At 40.4% G+C, this 17,447-nt stretch overlaps 1 protein-coding gene across 3 annotated transcripts in view; it reads left to right on the top strand.

Moving 5' to 3' along the window:
- LOC137628892 (FAST kinase domain-containing protein 4) overlaps nucleotides 1-17,447 on the top strand; it is a 98,947-nt gene that overhangs the window by 58,053 nt on the left and 23,447 nt on the right. For all 3 annotated transcript variants that reach the window (XM_068360153.1, XM_068360151.1, XM_068360152.1), the window contains exon 5: nucleotides 14,162-14,273. In XM_068360153.1, the coding sequence (XP_068216254.1) occupies nucleotides 14,162-14,273 (112 nt within the window). The remainder of the gene's footprint in view (nucleotides 1-14,161; nucleotides 14,274-17,447) is intronic.

Genomic DNA, 17,447 nt, shown 5'->3' with positions numbered 1-17,447 from the left:
CTCGTCACAAGCAGGGAGGGCTGGCTGCTTCAATTTGTCTCTTCTTTTCAGCCATAACAGGATTTTGGAGATAGGCGTTTGTTGTCTGAAGGGAAGGTTGGAAACTGTGGCTTTATCAGGCTTCTGGTCTTATGTGCTTCCTATCTCATCAGGACTTGGTTCTAATCTGGTTCAGACATAGTTCCTCTCTTGTCTTATGTCCTGTCATATCTCCCTGGACAATCTATTCTTGAAGTTTACATACCCATGTAATTACAGTGGCAGTCATTATTTCTATATAAGGCGTTTTTTGACAATTCTGCTTCTCGATTGGTCTCCTCAATAACGGCCACTTTCATCACGCCATGGAAGCTTCTAGAAGAAATTTCTAATGCAATCTGGACCATGTGTTAAGTCGTAACAAAAGGGCAGCACGTGTCCACCCATGATGACATATTTCATAAACGAGGATATCCCTCAGGCTCGGTTTCTCAAAATATGCTGACTCCATTGATTAAGGCAATGACATCTTGATCTAAACAATACAGTCCCCTTATGGCTGCAGGCGCTCTATGGAGGCTCGGTTTACTTCCAAAATGCTGATGACAGTGAAGTGACGACAGGTTTGACCAAATAATAAAGTAGTTGAATCTCGTCTCGCTGCTCACATTTTGGGAATAGATATTTTTGTCTTTTAATAACATTCCTTCAAAAGTGTTGTATCTACCCATGACACATGGCCTTCCACTGTCTTGGATTAGAGTTCTCTTGCTTGGGGGTACACTCGGGCATGCTGTTCTATCTTATTTCTCTTCTTGTTTATTGACGTTTTTATAGTTTATTTGTGAGGATCTAATTTAATATTGTTACTTCTTAAAATACTTTATTTTCATTGTTTACTATTGTAGTTTATTTCCATGTTTCCTTTCCTCACTGGGTGGTTTTTCCTTGTTGGAGCCCTTGGGCTTATATCATCTTGCTTTTCCAACTAGGGTTATAGCCTAGCTTGTAATAATAACAACAATAACAACAGGGCGGAACTCTACTGTATAGTAGTGGTAGTAGTATTACTATATTCTGCTAAGGATCAACATGCACAGGATGCTACTTCTACCAAAATCTGTCCTCAGTGATCAAATATTAACTATTAAGTTAGATTGAACAATGAAGAAAGCTTCTTGTAAGATGGTATGATCATAATCTCATTTATTATCAGCTTTATAATTACATTTTGATTGGCAGAAGGTTTATTCCATGGAATGGTTGCCTTCTTTGTCAGTTCCTCAGAAACTTAAAGAGGTTTCAGTCGTGGAAGATACCTCATGGGAGATTCTAGAAATGCTTTTGTTGATTAAATTGCAGGGATAACCTCTTCTAAGATAAGGAATCTCAGATAGTTGGCTCTTATATAAATTTGATTACTTGGTCTTTTGGACTGCCCGTAATGATTGCACCTCATAAGTTGCTAGCATTTTTTACTTTTGTATTAAAGAGAAGAGACAGTTGTCGTTCGTCTTTTATTAACCTTGTTTGCACTAGTAATTAATGGGATATCCTTAGTCATTCCCCAAGAAATTCTCACAACACTATTTGTGGATGATCTCTCCATATCATTTGCTAGAGCTTGAATGGCAATGGTTGAGAGAAAACTACAACTCGCAATTGAAAAAATTATTCAGTGGGCTGATATGAATGGGTTCAAGTTTTCAACAAGCAAAACTGCTATTATCCATTTCTGTCGTATCTGGGGAGTACATCCAGATCCGGATACATAGGCTCACATGGGTTCTTCACTTAAAGGTGTTGAAAGCTAAATGTCTTGAGGCTCTGAATCTTTTAAAAGTACAGTCAAACCTCCCGATACGAAAGAGTCGGCTTACGAAATTTTCACTTTGCGAAAGATGCAAAGAATTTTACGACTCGGATAACGAAAAATGTTTCGGACAATAAAAGGAGGTACGATGTGAGAGCCCGACCGTATCAGAGACGGATTTTAAAATTCGCACGCTGCCAGCTCGTAAACTCACTACCATCCTCCTGCGTTCCCATTGGTTATGTCTACTCGGATTCTAGTTACCACCATGAAATCCTGCTCTCCTATTGGTTGGCTTCTACTGTACTGTATCTCATCGTGCATCTACGCATTGGTGTTCCTATGTCTTTTCGTTCCGACAGCAGTATTGTACGCATTGACTTAGTGTTTGTGATTTTGCTTTCGTAACAATTTTATGGTACGTACTGTTATCGTGTGTGATACTTACGTTACATCATTATTCATGGGTCCCAAAAAAGTCGCTGACGTCAAGGGAAAGAAGAGGATGATGCTTTCCATGGAGATGAAGATGGAAATAATCAAGAAATACGAGGCTGTCATGCTGACAACAGCAGAAATTAAGGAGGGTCTAGATGGCTACTTTAAAATGATGGTTCTCGTAGAAAAGAGAAAAAATTTTCACAGGTCGTGCGCTTGAGTACTGTAATGAAGTTTGCCTGAGCCATTTCAGGAAAATTTTAAGAAGCAGGCTTCTTTAGGCTTTTATTTTAGAAAGAGGCCTTCGGTAGAATCAGACCAAGCGTCAGCTAAGAAACGAAAGAAAAGTGGCAGTGATGAAGAAAATACGTAGTGTACTGTAATTAAATTTAGAAAATACGAAACGTAAAGTAGAAAAAAAAGTAGATAAAGAAAAAAAAAAAAAGAAATTTTCTTTTAAGTTTATTGTAAAGTTAAGTGTTAATATTTCCTGTCATTTGTAAATGTGTTTCCTAAGATTTAGTGTTAATGTTTTCTGTCATTTGTAAATCTGTTTTGTAAAGTTAAATGTTTACATTTTCTGCCACTCGTAAATGTTTTCTGCCGTTTTCATCCTCCTCTACCGCCCCGCACTTCGCTCTCGGACATCGCCTCACTCCAAAGGTAAGGTTCCACGTTTTTTTTACCTTATTTTTAGTCTTGGCTCTAATTAAACACTTCTTTTACAGATTATCAATGTTAATTTATTATCAAATGATCAAAATACAGTACATTTTGTACATTTAGTACCGTTTAGTGGTGCATATCCTTTTTGCAATCATTTAATGTGGTGTTTTTCTAGGGTCTGGAACAAATTAGGCCATTTACGTGTAAAAGGTGACTCGCAACACGAAAAAATCACTTTACAAGAGCTCTTACGGAACCAATTGATTTCGTGCTCTGAGGCATTACTGTTTTGTCCCATACATCATGGGGGGCAGACCGTTAACTATTTTCGAATTATACAAGACCTTAATTTTAAATATTTAACTTAGCCGGTGAATATATAATAGCTGCAACTCTGCGGCTCGACAGAAAACACACTCAAAAAACTCGCGAGCGATCGCTATGAAGGTTGCGGGTGTGCCCACCAGCGCCAACTGTCGGCCAGATACCACTCTTGTATGTAAACAAAACCTTCAATTCTTCTCTGTCGACGTTGACGACAAGACGTATTCATACTCGCTGTAGAACCTGGAGTTTTCTTAACATATTTAGTGAAGTACTTCATTTTGGTTTGAGCTTTCGCAGTACAGGTGTTTTATCTTCAACTTAAATCTTGAACTCGTTTTTGGATAGATTTAATTTTTGATGACTTTGGATTGTTTTTTGGACTTTCCTTGACTTTTAAATGGCCGACCCTTCCCTCAGTACGGAAGTGTGTTTAGGCTTTTAGCAATTATCTTATCACGTTATAAATTAATTATAGATTTTCCTCTATATATTTTATATCTCAACCGCCTTTATTAGGCCTCTTCGATTAGCTTTCCATTTATAATAAACATCAAAATAAATTTTAATGATTTGTTTATATGCGACCTTTCCTGAGAGTTGGCGGTCCTAACTTGGAAACCGAAGTTAAACAACGTTGAGCCCTTTCAATCGTAAATAGCTTTTAAAGAGCTAATGATTTAAAACTTATTAAATGAATTTTTTTTTAATAGATATTTTATGAAAGATTTTCTTTGAATAGTCTTCGTACTGTTTCAAAGATGAACTAACGTTTAGTTTATTTATGCTACGCAGTTTGCGCTCTATCGTTACGATAGAGAGAGAGAGTATCACGGTTTCACTTTGCAGAAAGAGTAAATCGATTCTGACGTTTTGTTCATTCTTCTTTCAAAGCTTAAATGTTTTAAATTCTATTTTAAAGGAACTTTTTAATTGAAAAACCTTTCAGTTTTTTCCTTTGGTCAATTAACCTGTTTTTTCGACGAAACGTAAGTGGGCTCTTCTCTTAGGTGCGAAATCGAGAGAGAGAGAGAGAGATAGAGACGGAGGGAGAGAGGGGAGAGAAAACGTTCCGATCTTTATCTCGTCCCAAGCGGGTAACGTTGTTCTCGAATTACTCTCGTCCCTAGTCTCTGTACGGGGAGAAAGGATAAAACGTTTTTAGTTTTTTATTCTCGTCCCAAGGCAATGTACGGTGAGAGATTGAAAACGTAGTTTTGAATGAACTAGTGTTTAGTCTCTTCCCCAGCCACTGATTTTTTTATCTTAAAAGATGTTTACTGTTTTTTGCTGGTATTAATGTGCTTACATTATACGACTGATTTCGCAATTACAACCTTTTGATGAGGGTAGTATTGCGTGCTTCAGGTAGAAATCAGTTTTATTCATACCTAATGTGAATTGTTAAAAAATTCGATTTCAGTGAAATAAGTGCAAAACAGAAAATCGTAGTGATAAAGTGATATTGCGCAAAGTGTTATCAGTGTTGCGACCGAGGGTTCGTCTGTTCGTGCCTGTCGTTCGCCTAGTCCGGGACCTCTTGCAAGCTCCCAAGCCCAGGGGAGAAGTAATGTCGTACGACTTATGGGTTCGAGAGGCCTTGATCAGCGAACAGACGTTCCCTCTATGGTATCGGGTGTATCTTACCAAGATCACCCCTACCATAAGGCGAGAGAGACGATTTTCTCCTCGTCATCCGAAGGCTTTTCGCATAAGAAACCGTGGAACAAGGTTTCGAGGCCCTTTAAGCGAAAGTCAGTCCTTTCAGGACAGGTCCAGCATCCTGGTTTTAACCATTAGGACAGCTCTGACCCTACGCAGTCATCGGAAGACTGCTCGCCGCCTAACAAAAGCGTAACACAGACTCCGAGAGTCTTTTTGTAGGCAAGGTTTTGCGGTCACAGACGTTACCCTCGTCTCTTACCGCAACCATTCCCGTTGATCCTAAATGGGTTGTACGGCAAGACATGCAGAATAAGCTTGCCTCCCTTATGGAAGACTATTCTGCCGATAAGTCCGTTGAGCCTAGCCGTTTATCTCATCGAGATCCTGGCCTTCAGCCACCCTAACGTTCCTTTGTGCGTCCTGTTGACGTTGGCGTAGCCAAGTCACGTCAGTCAGGTTGTTTAGAACCACACTCGATGCGGTCTCGTGTGGATTTTCAGCCACATTTGGACGTTAGGCCACTTGCTGATGCTCCTGTTGACGTTCAGGACGTTCGCTAACAATCGGAGTTGACTTGTTTTGACGCTGAGCGTCAACCTCCGCATTCTAGAGTTGTTTTGACTGCTCAGTCTAGGCGGTCAAAGCAGTCTCGAGTGGACGCTGTGCGTCCTCACGCACCTGTTGTTGTTGACAGTTCACAGAGTGTCAAGCAGTTACATGACGTTGCGTCCTGGTCTCACGCACCTGTTGTTGTTGACAGTTCACAGACTGTCAAGCAGTTACATGACGTTGCGTCCTGGTCCGCTACTAATGCATTAGTGCGTGTGGACTCTGCTTGTAAAGCATTGCCTCCACGGTAGGTCTCTCCCTTGCTTGAGACTCGGCTTTTATCGGACAAGGTTCCTTCAGATGAGGAAGTTGCTGTTCCCCCTCCTACTGATATTCCCTTGAGGACTCTGTCAGACGGAGAGGAGCCTAAAGCTGCTTAGCCCTCTATGGACTTTAAATAAATCATGCTGATTTTTAAGGATCTTTGTCCGGATCTTTTTGTAACTGCTGCTCCTCGTTCGCCTAAACGTCAGAGCTTACACTAGGCCTAGCTACTTTGAAGCCGTTGTTTTATAAGCTAGTGCTCTCTCGCTCTTCTAAGAGAGCTTTACGTTTGCTAGGCGACTGGTTTATCACCAGGAGGAGTTTGGGGGAGACAGCCTTTGCTTTCCCTTCTTTTAAACTGGCTTATAGAGCGAGAGTCTGATATGACACGAGAGAAGTTCTCGGCTTGGGAGTTCCTGCCTCTGCCCAGATAGACTTCTCAATTCTGGTAGACTCTCCCTGGCGCCTAGCCATGAGACGCTCCAAGATTTTACAGGTCGACTTCACAGCTATTTTCGAGCCTTTGAAGTTTTGCTGTACAATTATGTCATGCATAAACAAGGCTTTCAGGGATGGCTCCAATGATCTGACAGCCACGTTCTCTGCAGGAACAAGTCCCTCAGGGATGGCTCCATGATTTGGCAGCCATGTTCACTGCAGGAGTACGTAAGAGGCAAGTGCGCTCAATGTGTTCATTGTCAAGACAAACTTCACGATGAAGTCTAACAGGCTGTCTTGACAGCATTTATGGAAGGCGACTGGATGGTCTCTCTCGACCTTCAGGAGGCATACTTCCACATTCCTATACACCCGGATTCCCAACCGTTTCTGAGGTTTGTTTACAGGAATGTGGGGTACCAGTTTCGAGCCCTGTGCTTTGGCCTCAGTCTTGCGCCTCTCGTGTTTACGAGGCTGATGAGGAATGTGGCAAAATCCCTCCATCTATCGGGGATCCGAGCCTCCCTGTACTTGGACGACTGGCTTCTCAGAGCATCGTCCAGTCTTCACTGTCTGCAGGATCTACATTGGACGTTGAGTCTGGCCAGGGAGTTGGGACTTTTGGTCAACCTAAAAGTCCCAACTGATCCCATCCCAGATTATTCTATATTTGGGGATGGAGATTCGCAGTCAAGCCCTGCTCGAAGTCCAACTAATGCTGAAACGAAACGTTTATTCAGTCAGGAGTTGGAACAGTCTCGTAGGGACTCTCTCATCCCTGGAGCAGTTTGTCTCACTAGGGAGACTACACCTTCTGCCTCTCCGGTTCCATCTAGCCTTTCACTGGAACTAGGACAAGACATTAGAGACGGTATCATTCCCAGTCTCCGAACCAGTAAAGGCATGCCTGAAATGGTGGGACAGCAATATCAGTCTGAGAGAGGGACTATCCCTAGCAGTCAAGAACCCAAACCACGTGTTGTCCTCAGACGCGTCGGATTTGGGTTTGGGGTGCGACCCTGGACGGTCGGGAATGCTCGGGTCTGTGGACCTCAAGTCAGAAGAGCATGCACATCAACGGCAAGGAGCTATTAGCAGTCCACTTGGCCTTGATGATATTAGAAGGCTTCTTCGAAACTTAGTGGTAGAGGCAACTCAGACAACACCACAACTTTGGCGTACATCTCCAAGCAAGGAGGCACACACTCCTTCACGCTGCTCGAGATCGCAAGGGACCTTCTCTTATGGTCAAGAATTCGAGGCATCTCCCTGTTGACGAGATTCATCCAGGGGGACTTGAACGTCTTGGCAGACTGTCTCAGTCGGAGGGGTCAGGTGATACACACGGAATGGACCCTCCTCAATGACGTGGGCAAGAGTCTTTGGGCTACTTGGGGTCAACCCACCATAGACCTCTTTGCCTCCTCGTTGACCAAAAGGTTACCAATCTATTGCTCTCCAGTCCTAGATACAGAAGCAATCTACATAGACGCGTTTCTACTGGATTGGTCTTTTCTGGACTTATATGCATTCCCACCATTCAAGATAGTCAACAAGGTACTGCAGAAGTTCGCCTCTCACGAAGGGACAAGGTTGACGTTGGTTGCTACCCTCTGGCCCGCGAGAGAGTGATGCACCGAGGTACTTCAATGGCTGGTAGACTTTCCAAGAAGTCTTCCTCTAACGGTAGATCTGTTACGTCAGCCCCACGTAAAGAATGTCCATCAAAGCCTCCCCGCTCTTCGTCTGACTTCCTTCAGACTATCGAAAGACTCTCAAGAGCTAGAGGCTTTTCGAAGGAGGCAGCCAGTGCGATTGCAAGAGCTAGGAGAGCTTCTACCATTAGAGTATACCAGTCGAAGTGGGAAGTCTTTCGAGACTGGTGCAAGTCAGCATCTGTGTCCTCGTCCAGTACCTCTGTAGCCCAAATCGCAGATTTTCTTTTACATCTGAGAAAGGTTTGCTCCCTTTCAGCTCCCACGATTAAGGGCTACAGGAGCATGTTGGCTTCGGTCTTTCGACATAGAGGCTTAGATCTTTCCAACAATAAAGATCTCCAAGATCTCCTTAAGTCTTTCGAGACCTCTAAGGAACGTCGTTTGGCAACTCCTGGATGGAACTTAGACGTGGTCCTAAGGTTCCTCATGTCAGACAGGTTTGAGCCATTACATTCAGCCTCCCTGAAGGATCTCACCCTCAAGACACTTTTCCTAGTGTGCTTGGCTTCGGCTAAAAGGGTCAATGAACTTCATGCCTTCAGTAAGAACATCGGCTTTTCTACAGAAAAAAGCCACTTGTTCACTTCAACTTGGTTTCCTGGCCAAAAATGAACTGCCTTCTCGTCCTTGGCCTAAATCTTTTGATATTCCTTGCTTATCAGAGATCGTAGGCAACGAACTGGAAAGAGTATTATGTCCTGTTAGAGCTCTTAAGTTCGATTTAGCTCGTACTAAGTCATTACGAGGGAAATCTGAGGCATTATGGTGCTCAGTTAAGAAACCTTCATTGCCTATGTCAAAGAATGCTTTGTCATATTTTATCAGATTTTTTTTTAATACGAGAAGCTCATTCTCACTTGAATGAGAAAGACCGATGTTTGCTTAAGGTTAAGACGCACGAAGTTAGAGATATAGCAACCTCCGTGGCCTTCAAGCAAAATAAATCTCTGCAAAGTATTATGGACGCGACTTTTTGGAGAAGCAAGTCAGTGTTCGCGTCATTTTACTTAAAGATGTCCAGACTCTTTACGAGGACTGCTACACACTGGGTCCATTCGTTGCAGCGAGTGCAGTAGTGGGTGAGGGTTCTACCACTACACTTCCCTAATTCCAATATCCTTTTAATCTGTCTCTTGAAATGTTTTTAATATTCTTTTATGGGTTGTTCGGAAGGCTAAGAAGCCTTTCGCATCCTGGTTGATTTGGCGGGTGGTCAAAGTCATTTCTTGAGAGCGCCCAGATTAGGGGTTTGATGAGGTCCTGTTGTATGGGTTGCAACCCTTGATACTTCAGCTCCTGGGAGTCTTTCAGCATCCTAAGAGGATCGCTGGGCTCCGTGAGGAAGACAGACTTACAAGGCAGAGTAATCGTCTAAGTCAACTTCCTTACCAGGTACCTATATATTTTGGTTTTGTTATATTGATAACTGTCAAAATGAAAAAACTCTTAGCTTATACGTTGTAAACATAATTAACTCTGGTCTCTACCCACCTCCTTGGGTGTGAATCAGCTATTATATATTCACCGGCTAAGTTAAATATTTAAAAATGATATTTTAATTATAAAATAAATTTTTGAATATACTTACCCGGTGAATATATAAATTAAATGACCCTCCCTTCCTCCCCAATAGAGACGCAGCGGGACGAGAAGAATTGAAGGTTTTGTTTACATACAAGAGTGGTATCTGGCCGACAGTTGGCGCTGGTGGGCACACCCGCAACCTTCATAGCGATCGCTCGCGAATTTTTTGAGTGTGTTTTCTGTCGAGCCGCAGAGTTGCAGCTATTATATATTCACCGGGTAAGTATATTCAAAAATTTATTTTATAATTAAAATATCATTTTTTTCCAAAATTAAGTATGGGTGTGAATTATACTCCTCAGCCACCCCAAGCCGATTAAAGATATTACATTCAATACATCATGCTGGTATGAGGCTGTCCACAGGAGTGTTTAGAACCTCACCTATCCCAAGTCTCCTTGTTGATGCTGGAGTTACCTCTAGACTATTACCGAATGTCTTCCATTATTCGGTATTGGTTTAGGTTACAAAGACTCCTTAACTCTTTAGCCTTTCAGACTGCAAGCCTTGTAAGGTACTCAACATACTTTGAGTTGTACCCAAAATCTCTTCAACCTTATGGCTTTCAGGTAAAACAATTATCAAACAGTCTTGATATAATTAGAAGTAAGGTGCTTCCATTTAAGATATCTTCAACCCCTCCGTGGAAATTACCAGAGACATCTTTTTGTAAATATTTTATTGGTTAAAAAAAAAAACATGACCGAATCAGAAGCTAGGTCTCTTTTTATGGAACATGTTGAAGAACATAGGGAATCAACTTTTAGATATACCGATGGCTCCAAATCTGATGCTGGCGTTGGATTTGGAGTATATAGTAGTTCTTTTAACTGTAGAGTTGCAGTTCCTCCAATATCTTCCATATTTACTGCTGAATTATATGGAATACTAATCGCTATTGAGAAAATAGCGTTAAAAGAGGAGGGCAATTTTACCATTTTCAGTGATTGAAGAAGTGTCCTTCAAGCTTTAGAAGGTTTTTATTCTAGTAATCATTTAGTTTTAAAGATTTTAGAGTGGCTTATAATTGTTGGCCTAAAAGGTCTAACAGTTCAATTTTGCTGGCTTCCGGCACACATAGGTGTGCCTGGAAATGAAGAGGCAAATTCACTGGCAAAGAGTGCTGCAGCCGAGTTGCTACCAAGAAGGCATCCCATTCTCTGTAATGAATTTTTTACAAGCAATGAAGAATTTTATTCATAACAATTGGCAACAGCATTGGGATAGTTTAACCAAAAACAAGATGAGAGAAATTGCGATAGTTATATCCCCTTGGAGGTATAATGGGATGCCCCAAAAATGGGAGCCTACTCTTTGTCATCTCCTCATTGGTCACACTTGAATGACACACAAGTTTCTGCTGGCTGGCCAACACCGGCCATATTGCGGCGACTGTTTGATACCCTTGACAGTGAGGCATTTGTTGACTAAATGCCCCACTTATAGCACAGAAAGAAATAGATATCTGTTTGAGGCTGGCAGGTTCATCCTTGCCAAGATCCTTGGACATGACGTGTCGTACGATCCTAGTGGCATTTTTAAATTTATATTAGAAGCAGGTCGTCTTAATGCTATTTAACTTTTATAACATATTTACCTTTCTGGTTTTAAATTAATATTCATTTAATCTTTATTTATAATAAACGATATCGGTGTCAATGACCTTTGATGGCAGGATGCCAGAGAACTTCAAATCATTCATTCATTCATTTATTAATCCTCTGGGGGTCCCAGTCGTGACAAAATTGTTGTCTGGCTCGTGACTTTTAGCCAGAGAGCTATGACGTCGTGTTTCAATCTACTGTACTTATGTTGACTTTTGTAGCGTAACTAACAAAGAAATAGAGTTAGAAAGAAACTGAAATTTATATTATGAAGCTGAACAAATTTTCTACATAGCACTTCTGGTAACTAGAACATATGACATCGAAGTATGTCATTTGGGCCTCAAAAGATTTCAAAGTATGTCATTGGGTCCTCAGAGAGTTAAGACTGTCTGGTGATCAGAAGTAATGTTTTAATTTCTGCTCCAGTATGAAGCCCCATCATGATAAGAACTAAAGTTGCAGAGCAAGATTCTAGTACAGTATTACCAACTATGATGGCATGAAATTTATATTTTTTTTTTTTTTTTTTTTTTTAATAGCGAGATTGTTTCAGTTCAAGCATTTTTAATTATGTTTACGTCCAGAGTCTTTAGAACTGTCGGTAATAAGAAAAGGGTATCGCATCTCCTTTCTTATGTCTGCTCCTTTATCAAGTCTTCCAAATCATCTTACAAGTCATATCGACAATCCTATTAAGTCTTGGGGTCTTCAGACATTTGTTCAGGAGTTACTGAAGAAGAAGGTAGTAAAGGAATGAACAAATATTTAAATATGTCAAAGTTTCTGTTTGAATATCTAGCTTCATTGCTCTCTCCCATCAGGAAAGAGGAATTAATATTCTCGTTTGTTTTAACAGATGCTTATTTCCAAATCTCAGTTCATCACCAGTTAAGAACAAGTTTATACATACATACAGTACATACATATACCAAAGGCACTTCCCCAAAACAAAAAAGGGGACCTCTACTCTCTACGTTCCTCCAGCCTAACCAGGGACTCAGCCGAGTTCAGCTGGTACTGCTAGGGTGCCACAGCCCAACCTCCCACATTTCCACCACAGATGAAGCTTCATACTGCTGAGTCCCCTACTGCTGCTACCTCCGCGGTCATCTAAGGCACCGGAGGAAGCAGCAGGGCCTACCGGAACTGCGTCATAATCGCTCGCCATTCATTCCTATTTCTAGCACGCTCTCTTGCCTCTCTCACATCTATCCTCCTATCACCCAGAGCTTTCTTCACACCATCCATCCACCCAAACCTTGGCCTTCCTCTTGTACTTCTCCCATCAACTCTTGCATTCATCACCTTCTTTAGCAGACAGCCATTTTCCATTCTCTCAACATGGCCAAACCACCTCAACACATTCATATCCACTCTAGCCGCTAACTCATTTCTTACACCCGTTCTCACCCTCACCACCTCGTTCCTAACCCTATCAACTCGAGATACACCAGCCATACTCCTCAGACACTTCATCTCAATCACATTCAATTTCTGTCTCTCCATCACTTTCATTCCCCACAACTCCGATCCATACATCACAGTTGGTACAATCACTTTCTCATATAGAACTCTCTTTACATTCATGCCCAACCCTCTATTTTTTACTACTCCCTTAACTGCCCCCAACACTTTGCAACCTTCAAGTTTATACATGGGCAAAAATTTTACTAATTCACTTGCTATTATTTTGGCCTAAATATGGTCCCTCAATTATGTATGAGAATGATGGCCGATAATGTTAAAATAGCTCCATCTTCTAGCAATTCAGGTTCTGTTCTGTCTGTACAATTTGATAGTGATGGACTTTCCTAAAGAAAAGCTGATCAGGTCTCAGAATCTCATCTTGAATCTCCTGTATCATCTTTGGATTCTTGTCAATCTCCAGAAGCCGTTCGAACTACCTCAACAGATTTCTTATTTGGAAAGGATGATAGCATTAGATTTTTTGGGGCTTTTCCTACATAGAAGAAATACAGACGTTTCAGGAGTGACTCGATGTTTTCAAAATGGAGAAGCCTTGGACAACTTATATTTGGATGAGACTTCTGGGTGCTATGGGGTCTCAGGGAAAAGTGTCTTTCTGGAACAACTTCAAATGAGACCTCTTTAGATTCGCCTCTCCCGTTAGTTGAACAGATTTAAATCTAAAAATGTTCATCTGAAACTGTTATGAAGAGTAAACTGTTGTGAAGTTACTAGCAGTGTACAAAGGTCTCATTCAGGTACAACTGCAGACATAGATAGTTTATTTAGACAATACTACAGCCTTAGCATACATCTGAAAGCCAGGGGGTACGGAACAGAGAGTCTATTTTAATAGCAAAACAATTTCATAGAACAAAAGAAAGGAGTGTAGTGTAAAGTTGTTATCCAAGTTTGTTCTTGGCAAGTTGGTTCCTACAGTCTTGGCGGGCTATTTATCCTTCAGACAGTGGTAGTGTTCTTAGCCTTACCTAGCCACCTACAAACCCTAGATTAACTTCTTTTGTTGTTCCTAGTGGTTTTGGAGTACCAACTGTACAGGTTCTGATGATGCACAGTGCATTATCGAATCAAATGCTTCCGTGCAAGCCTTGATATCTTTCTGATTCAGGTCCTTCTATTGCAAAAACCTCGCCTTTCCGGAATCAGTTTGTAACCCACGGGATTCCGAGATAGAAAACTGGGTTAGTATGTCAGTGTCGAAAAATTATGCGTTAATTACAGTTGGAATGGGAGTATTATGCTTTCAGAGCCAGGCACACAGCTTTTGGGGCATTTGTAGGAAGTTGGGTCCATGTGGCTATGCTGTTTTCTCAGTTTTACTTTTGATCTATCTTGTTGCAATGCATAGTACTGTAGTTTGTTATACCAATGTAACTTTGATAAGGTAAAGTGAATCCATTGGGGTGTTCTAAGGACAGGAAAGGTTTCCTGAAGTGCAAAGAGAGAGAAAATTAGCTTTTTTTAGGGACAGTCCTACTTAGCAAAAAATATTTGGTTGTGATGATGGTAGTTGATAGAAATATTGCTGACATTTGCTCATATTTTGTCATTATTTTTTTTCCTTCCAGTCTTTTGACTTTGTTAGAACGAGAATCGCAGCTCACCAATCCAACAATTGTTTTGAACGGGCTGAAGAACCTTCATAAACTCGGTCTGAGTGATGATGCGTACGTAATTCAGGTAAGTGTATGCTGTAGAAGTTGTAAGTATTTAAGGGATCTGTTTTTTTTGTGATGAGTTTATATGGATTCATGAGAAGTGCAGGAAATCTATCTTTCAGTGTACATAAAGTCCTCGACTTCCAAGAAGCTGTTTGTAAGTCTCATTTTGTTAAAGTTTGTCTTAGGGTAGACTTCACCTATTCATATGCCTATAATTTTCAGTTGCAAATGTCAATATGTCAATATCGTCACCCTCATGAACTAACTGCCTAAGTCATTTTCTCCACTTGTTGGGAAATAAAAAAAACTTTCTCATTTCCTAATTCTTTATATCATTGTCTTGAGCTTCAATTCACAAATTCTAATTCACAATTTCTTCTATTAAGAATTTGTGAATTGAAGCTCAAGACAATAATATAAAGAATTAGGAAATGAGAAGGTTTTTTTTTCTTTATTTACCAACAAGTGGAGAAAATGACTTAGGCAGTTAGTTTATGAGGGTGACGATATGTTGTAAATGTTGTCTTGCTTACTACAGTAAATCATATAATATTGTCTTATTACAGCATTTCATTATGAAATTTTGTTACAATATCTGAGATAATTTCAGTTAGATTTGTGTTTGTATCACCAAATGTTTGTACAGTAAGTTGAAGACCTTCGTACTGTATTTCTTGTGGGGATTAAAATTTTCAGGGGTCTTAGCATGGCCCAAGTGAATTCTACCATAGGTTCTTTGCAAACTGCATTACTTAATGGCATATACTTTTCAATCATTTCCTTTGGTCTTTTTTCAGTTTCTCTCTCCATGTACTTTATTTTAGCTTGTAATATTTTCAAGGAATGAAATAAAGTCGTACAACGTGACTCGTTTTTGTTAAATTTCTGCATAATGGTAATATTTTTTATCAGTTCACGTTATTGATATTCTTACATCCGTCTGAGTTTGTTATTGGATCCGTTGTTCATTGCTAATAAGTTTTAGTGAAATTCTTCTTCTTCTTCATCTTCTTCTTCTTCTTCTTCCCAGCTGGTTCCCATTTTTATATGGGGTCGCCGTTGCGGATGAGCCATTTCCATCTTTTTCTATTCTGCGCTTCTGCCTCATCAATTCCCTTCTTCTGCATGCCTCCTCTCACACAGTCTCTCCATCTCTTTTTTGGTCTCCCTCTTCTTCTCCTTCTTCCTTGAACATTCATCTCCATAGTATGTCTCCCAACGTGGTCCTCATCTCTCCTCATCAGGTGTCCATACCATCTCAGCCTCCCTTCCTGCACTTTCTTTGATATTTCCACCACTTTTGTCGACCCCCTTATGTAGTAATTTTTTATCCGATCCTCTCTTGTCACCCCAGACATCCACTCAAGCATTCTCGTTTCTTCCACATCCATCTTCTTCTCCTCTGTCTTCCTCATGCTTGCGGTTTCCGTTCCATACAGCATTGCTGTTCGTACCACAGTTTTAGTGAAATTAATAAAGTAAATTCTCCCAAATATATAATCAACATCAAATGTCAAATCTTTGAGATGAGTTACTGAAATCCTATCAGAACCTCCATCTTTTTCTATTAACCCAATTAAAAAGATTTAAAAAATAAAATAAAAGCTTTTATTCAATAAAATCTATACTTCATAAATAAAGACAAAGCTTATGGACCATTCCTATGACAGCTAAGTCAGCAAGCTCTGTAGTTTGGTTAAATGGATGTATGTACTGCGTCTCACACTACTTTACTTTACTGTCAATCATGAGCAACATTTCTTCAACTTTTAACTATTAAATGATCTTTTTGATCTCCTGGCGTTGCCGCCTTCAACCAAAACATACATACATACATACATACATACATACATACATACATTAATCCCTCGGCTATTGCAGAAGTAGATACAGAAATGTACGGTATGTTTTTTCATTATTTTTATGATTTTTAATATTTTTTATTGTCTTTATATATTTAAGCTTTTATAAGACCAAAAATTACCATTTTAAGCTTTTACAAGCAAAAGAATTACTATCTTTTGCAAAAAAATTATTAAACGATGAAAAATACAAAACATACATCCTCGGAAACCTGCAATATAAAGGGGAGCCGAGCTATAGATTTACGAATTTATAAATCCAAATTGTACTGAGGGAGCAATAGGTGAACAGCGATATGGCGGGGGATTACTGTACAGTATAGATATTTATATCTTTGAGACACAATTCCCCCAGGAGTTCATAGTACATGCATTCTTCCTCCTCCTCCTCCTCCTTTTCAATCTTATTCAACTACTTTACATTACATGACACCATGGTCACTTCCAGAGTGGATGTTGTTCATGCTAAGTATGTTTCCCAGAATACTGTACTCCTCTCCTTTTATTTTTTAAAATGTCTGTAGACTACTGTATTGTATTTAGTAATGAGGACTATAGTTTTAGAATATATTTGACTTGACCTTAGAGCTATTGGATAAAATATGAAATTTTTAGATACTGTGTAAATGTTTAAAGACTCATGAATCGTAAAGGCAAGGGACTCTGACAATGCCTTAGAGACTGACTGTACACATGTTATCAGTGCCCAATCTCCCTCTCCATCAATCTAAGACCAGGTAGGGCCAGGCAATGGCTGCAAATGAATTAGCAGTTAGACCTGTAGGCTCAAGAACATCCCATCCCCATCTTACAAGGATGGTGATGTTGCAGACAATACAAGACACTATCGAGAGTGGGTCTCAGAGCCCAGTTCAGCAGATCGCTATAGTCCATTTCTTTTAGCGATGCATATTTGCACCGACTCGCGGCGGTGCCCTTTTAGCTCGGAAAAGTTTCCTGATCGCTGATTGGTTAGAATTATCTTGTCCAACCAATGAGCGATCCGGAAACTTTTCCGAGCTAAAAGGACACCCCTGCGAGTCGGTGCAAACATGCATCGCTAAAAGAAATGGACTATAGGCAGGGACATTTCCAGTTGGCTACCGCAACCCTACTGCATTTATTGTAATTTGAAGTGACGTTATTTCCTTTAGTTTTGCATAATTCTTCATCTCTCACATTCCCCGAACTCACTCCATGACACCTACACACTTGTGGATCTGGTGGTTCAGCAGCATTATTTGTATAACTGTACAATACCTCATATCTGGATCTTGTTGACAGTTAGTGCCATGAGTGCACCTCAAGTGGTGATATTCCAGGCATAACTC

This window comes from Palaemon carinicauda, chromosome 36 (genome assembly GCF_036898095.1).
Source record: "Palaemon carinicauda isolate YSFRI2023 chromosome 36, ASM3689809v2, whole genome shotgun sequence".
NCBI lineage: Eukaryota > Metazoa > Arthropoda > Malacostraca > Decapoda > Palaemonidae > Palaemon > Palaemon carinicauda.
Note: the sequence above shows the minus strand (reverse complement) of the source record. Positions and strands in the feature narration are given on the sequence as shown.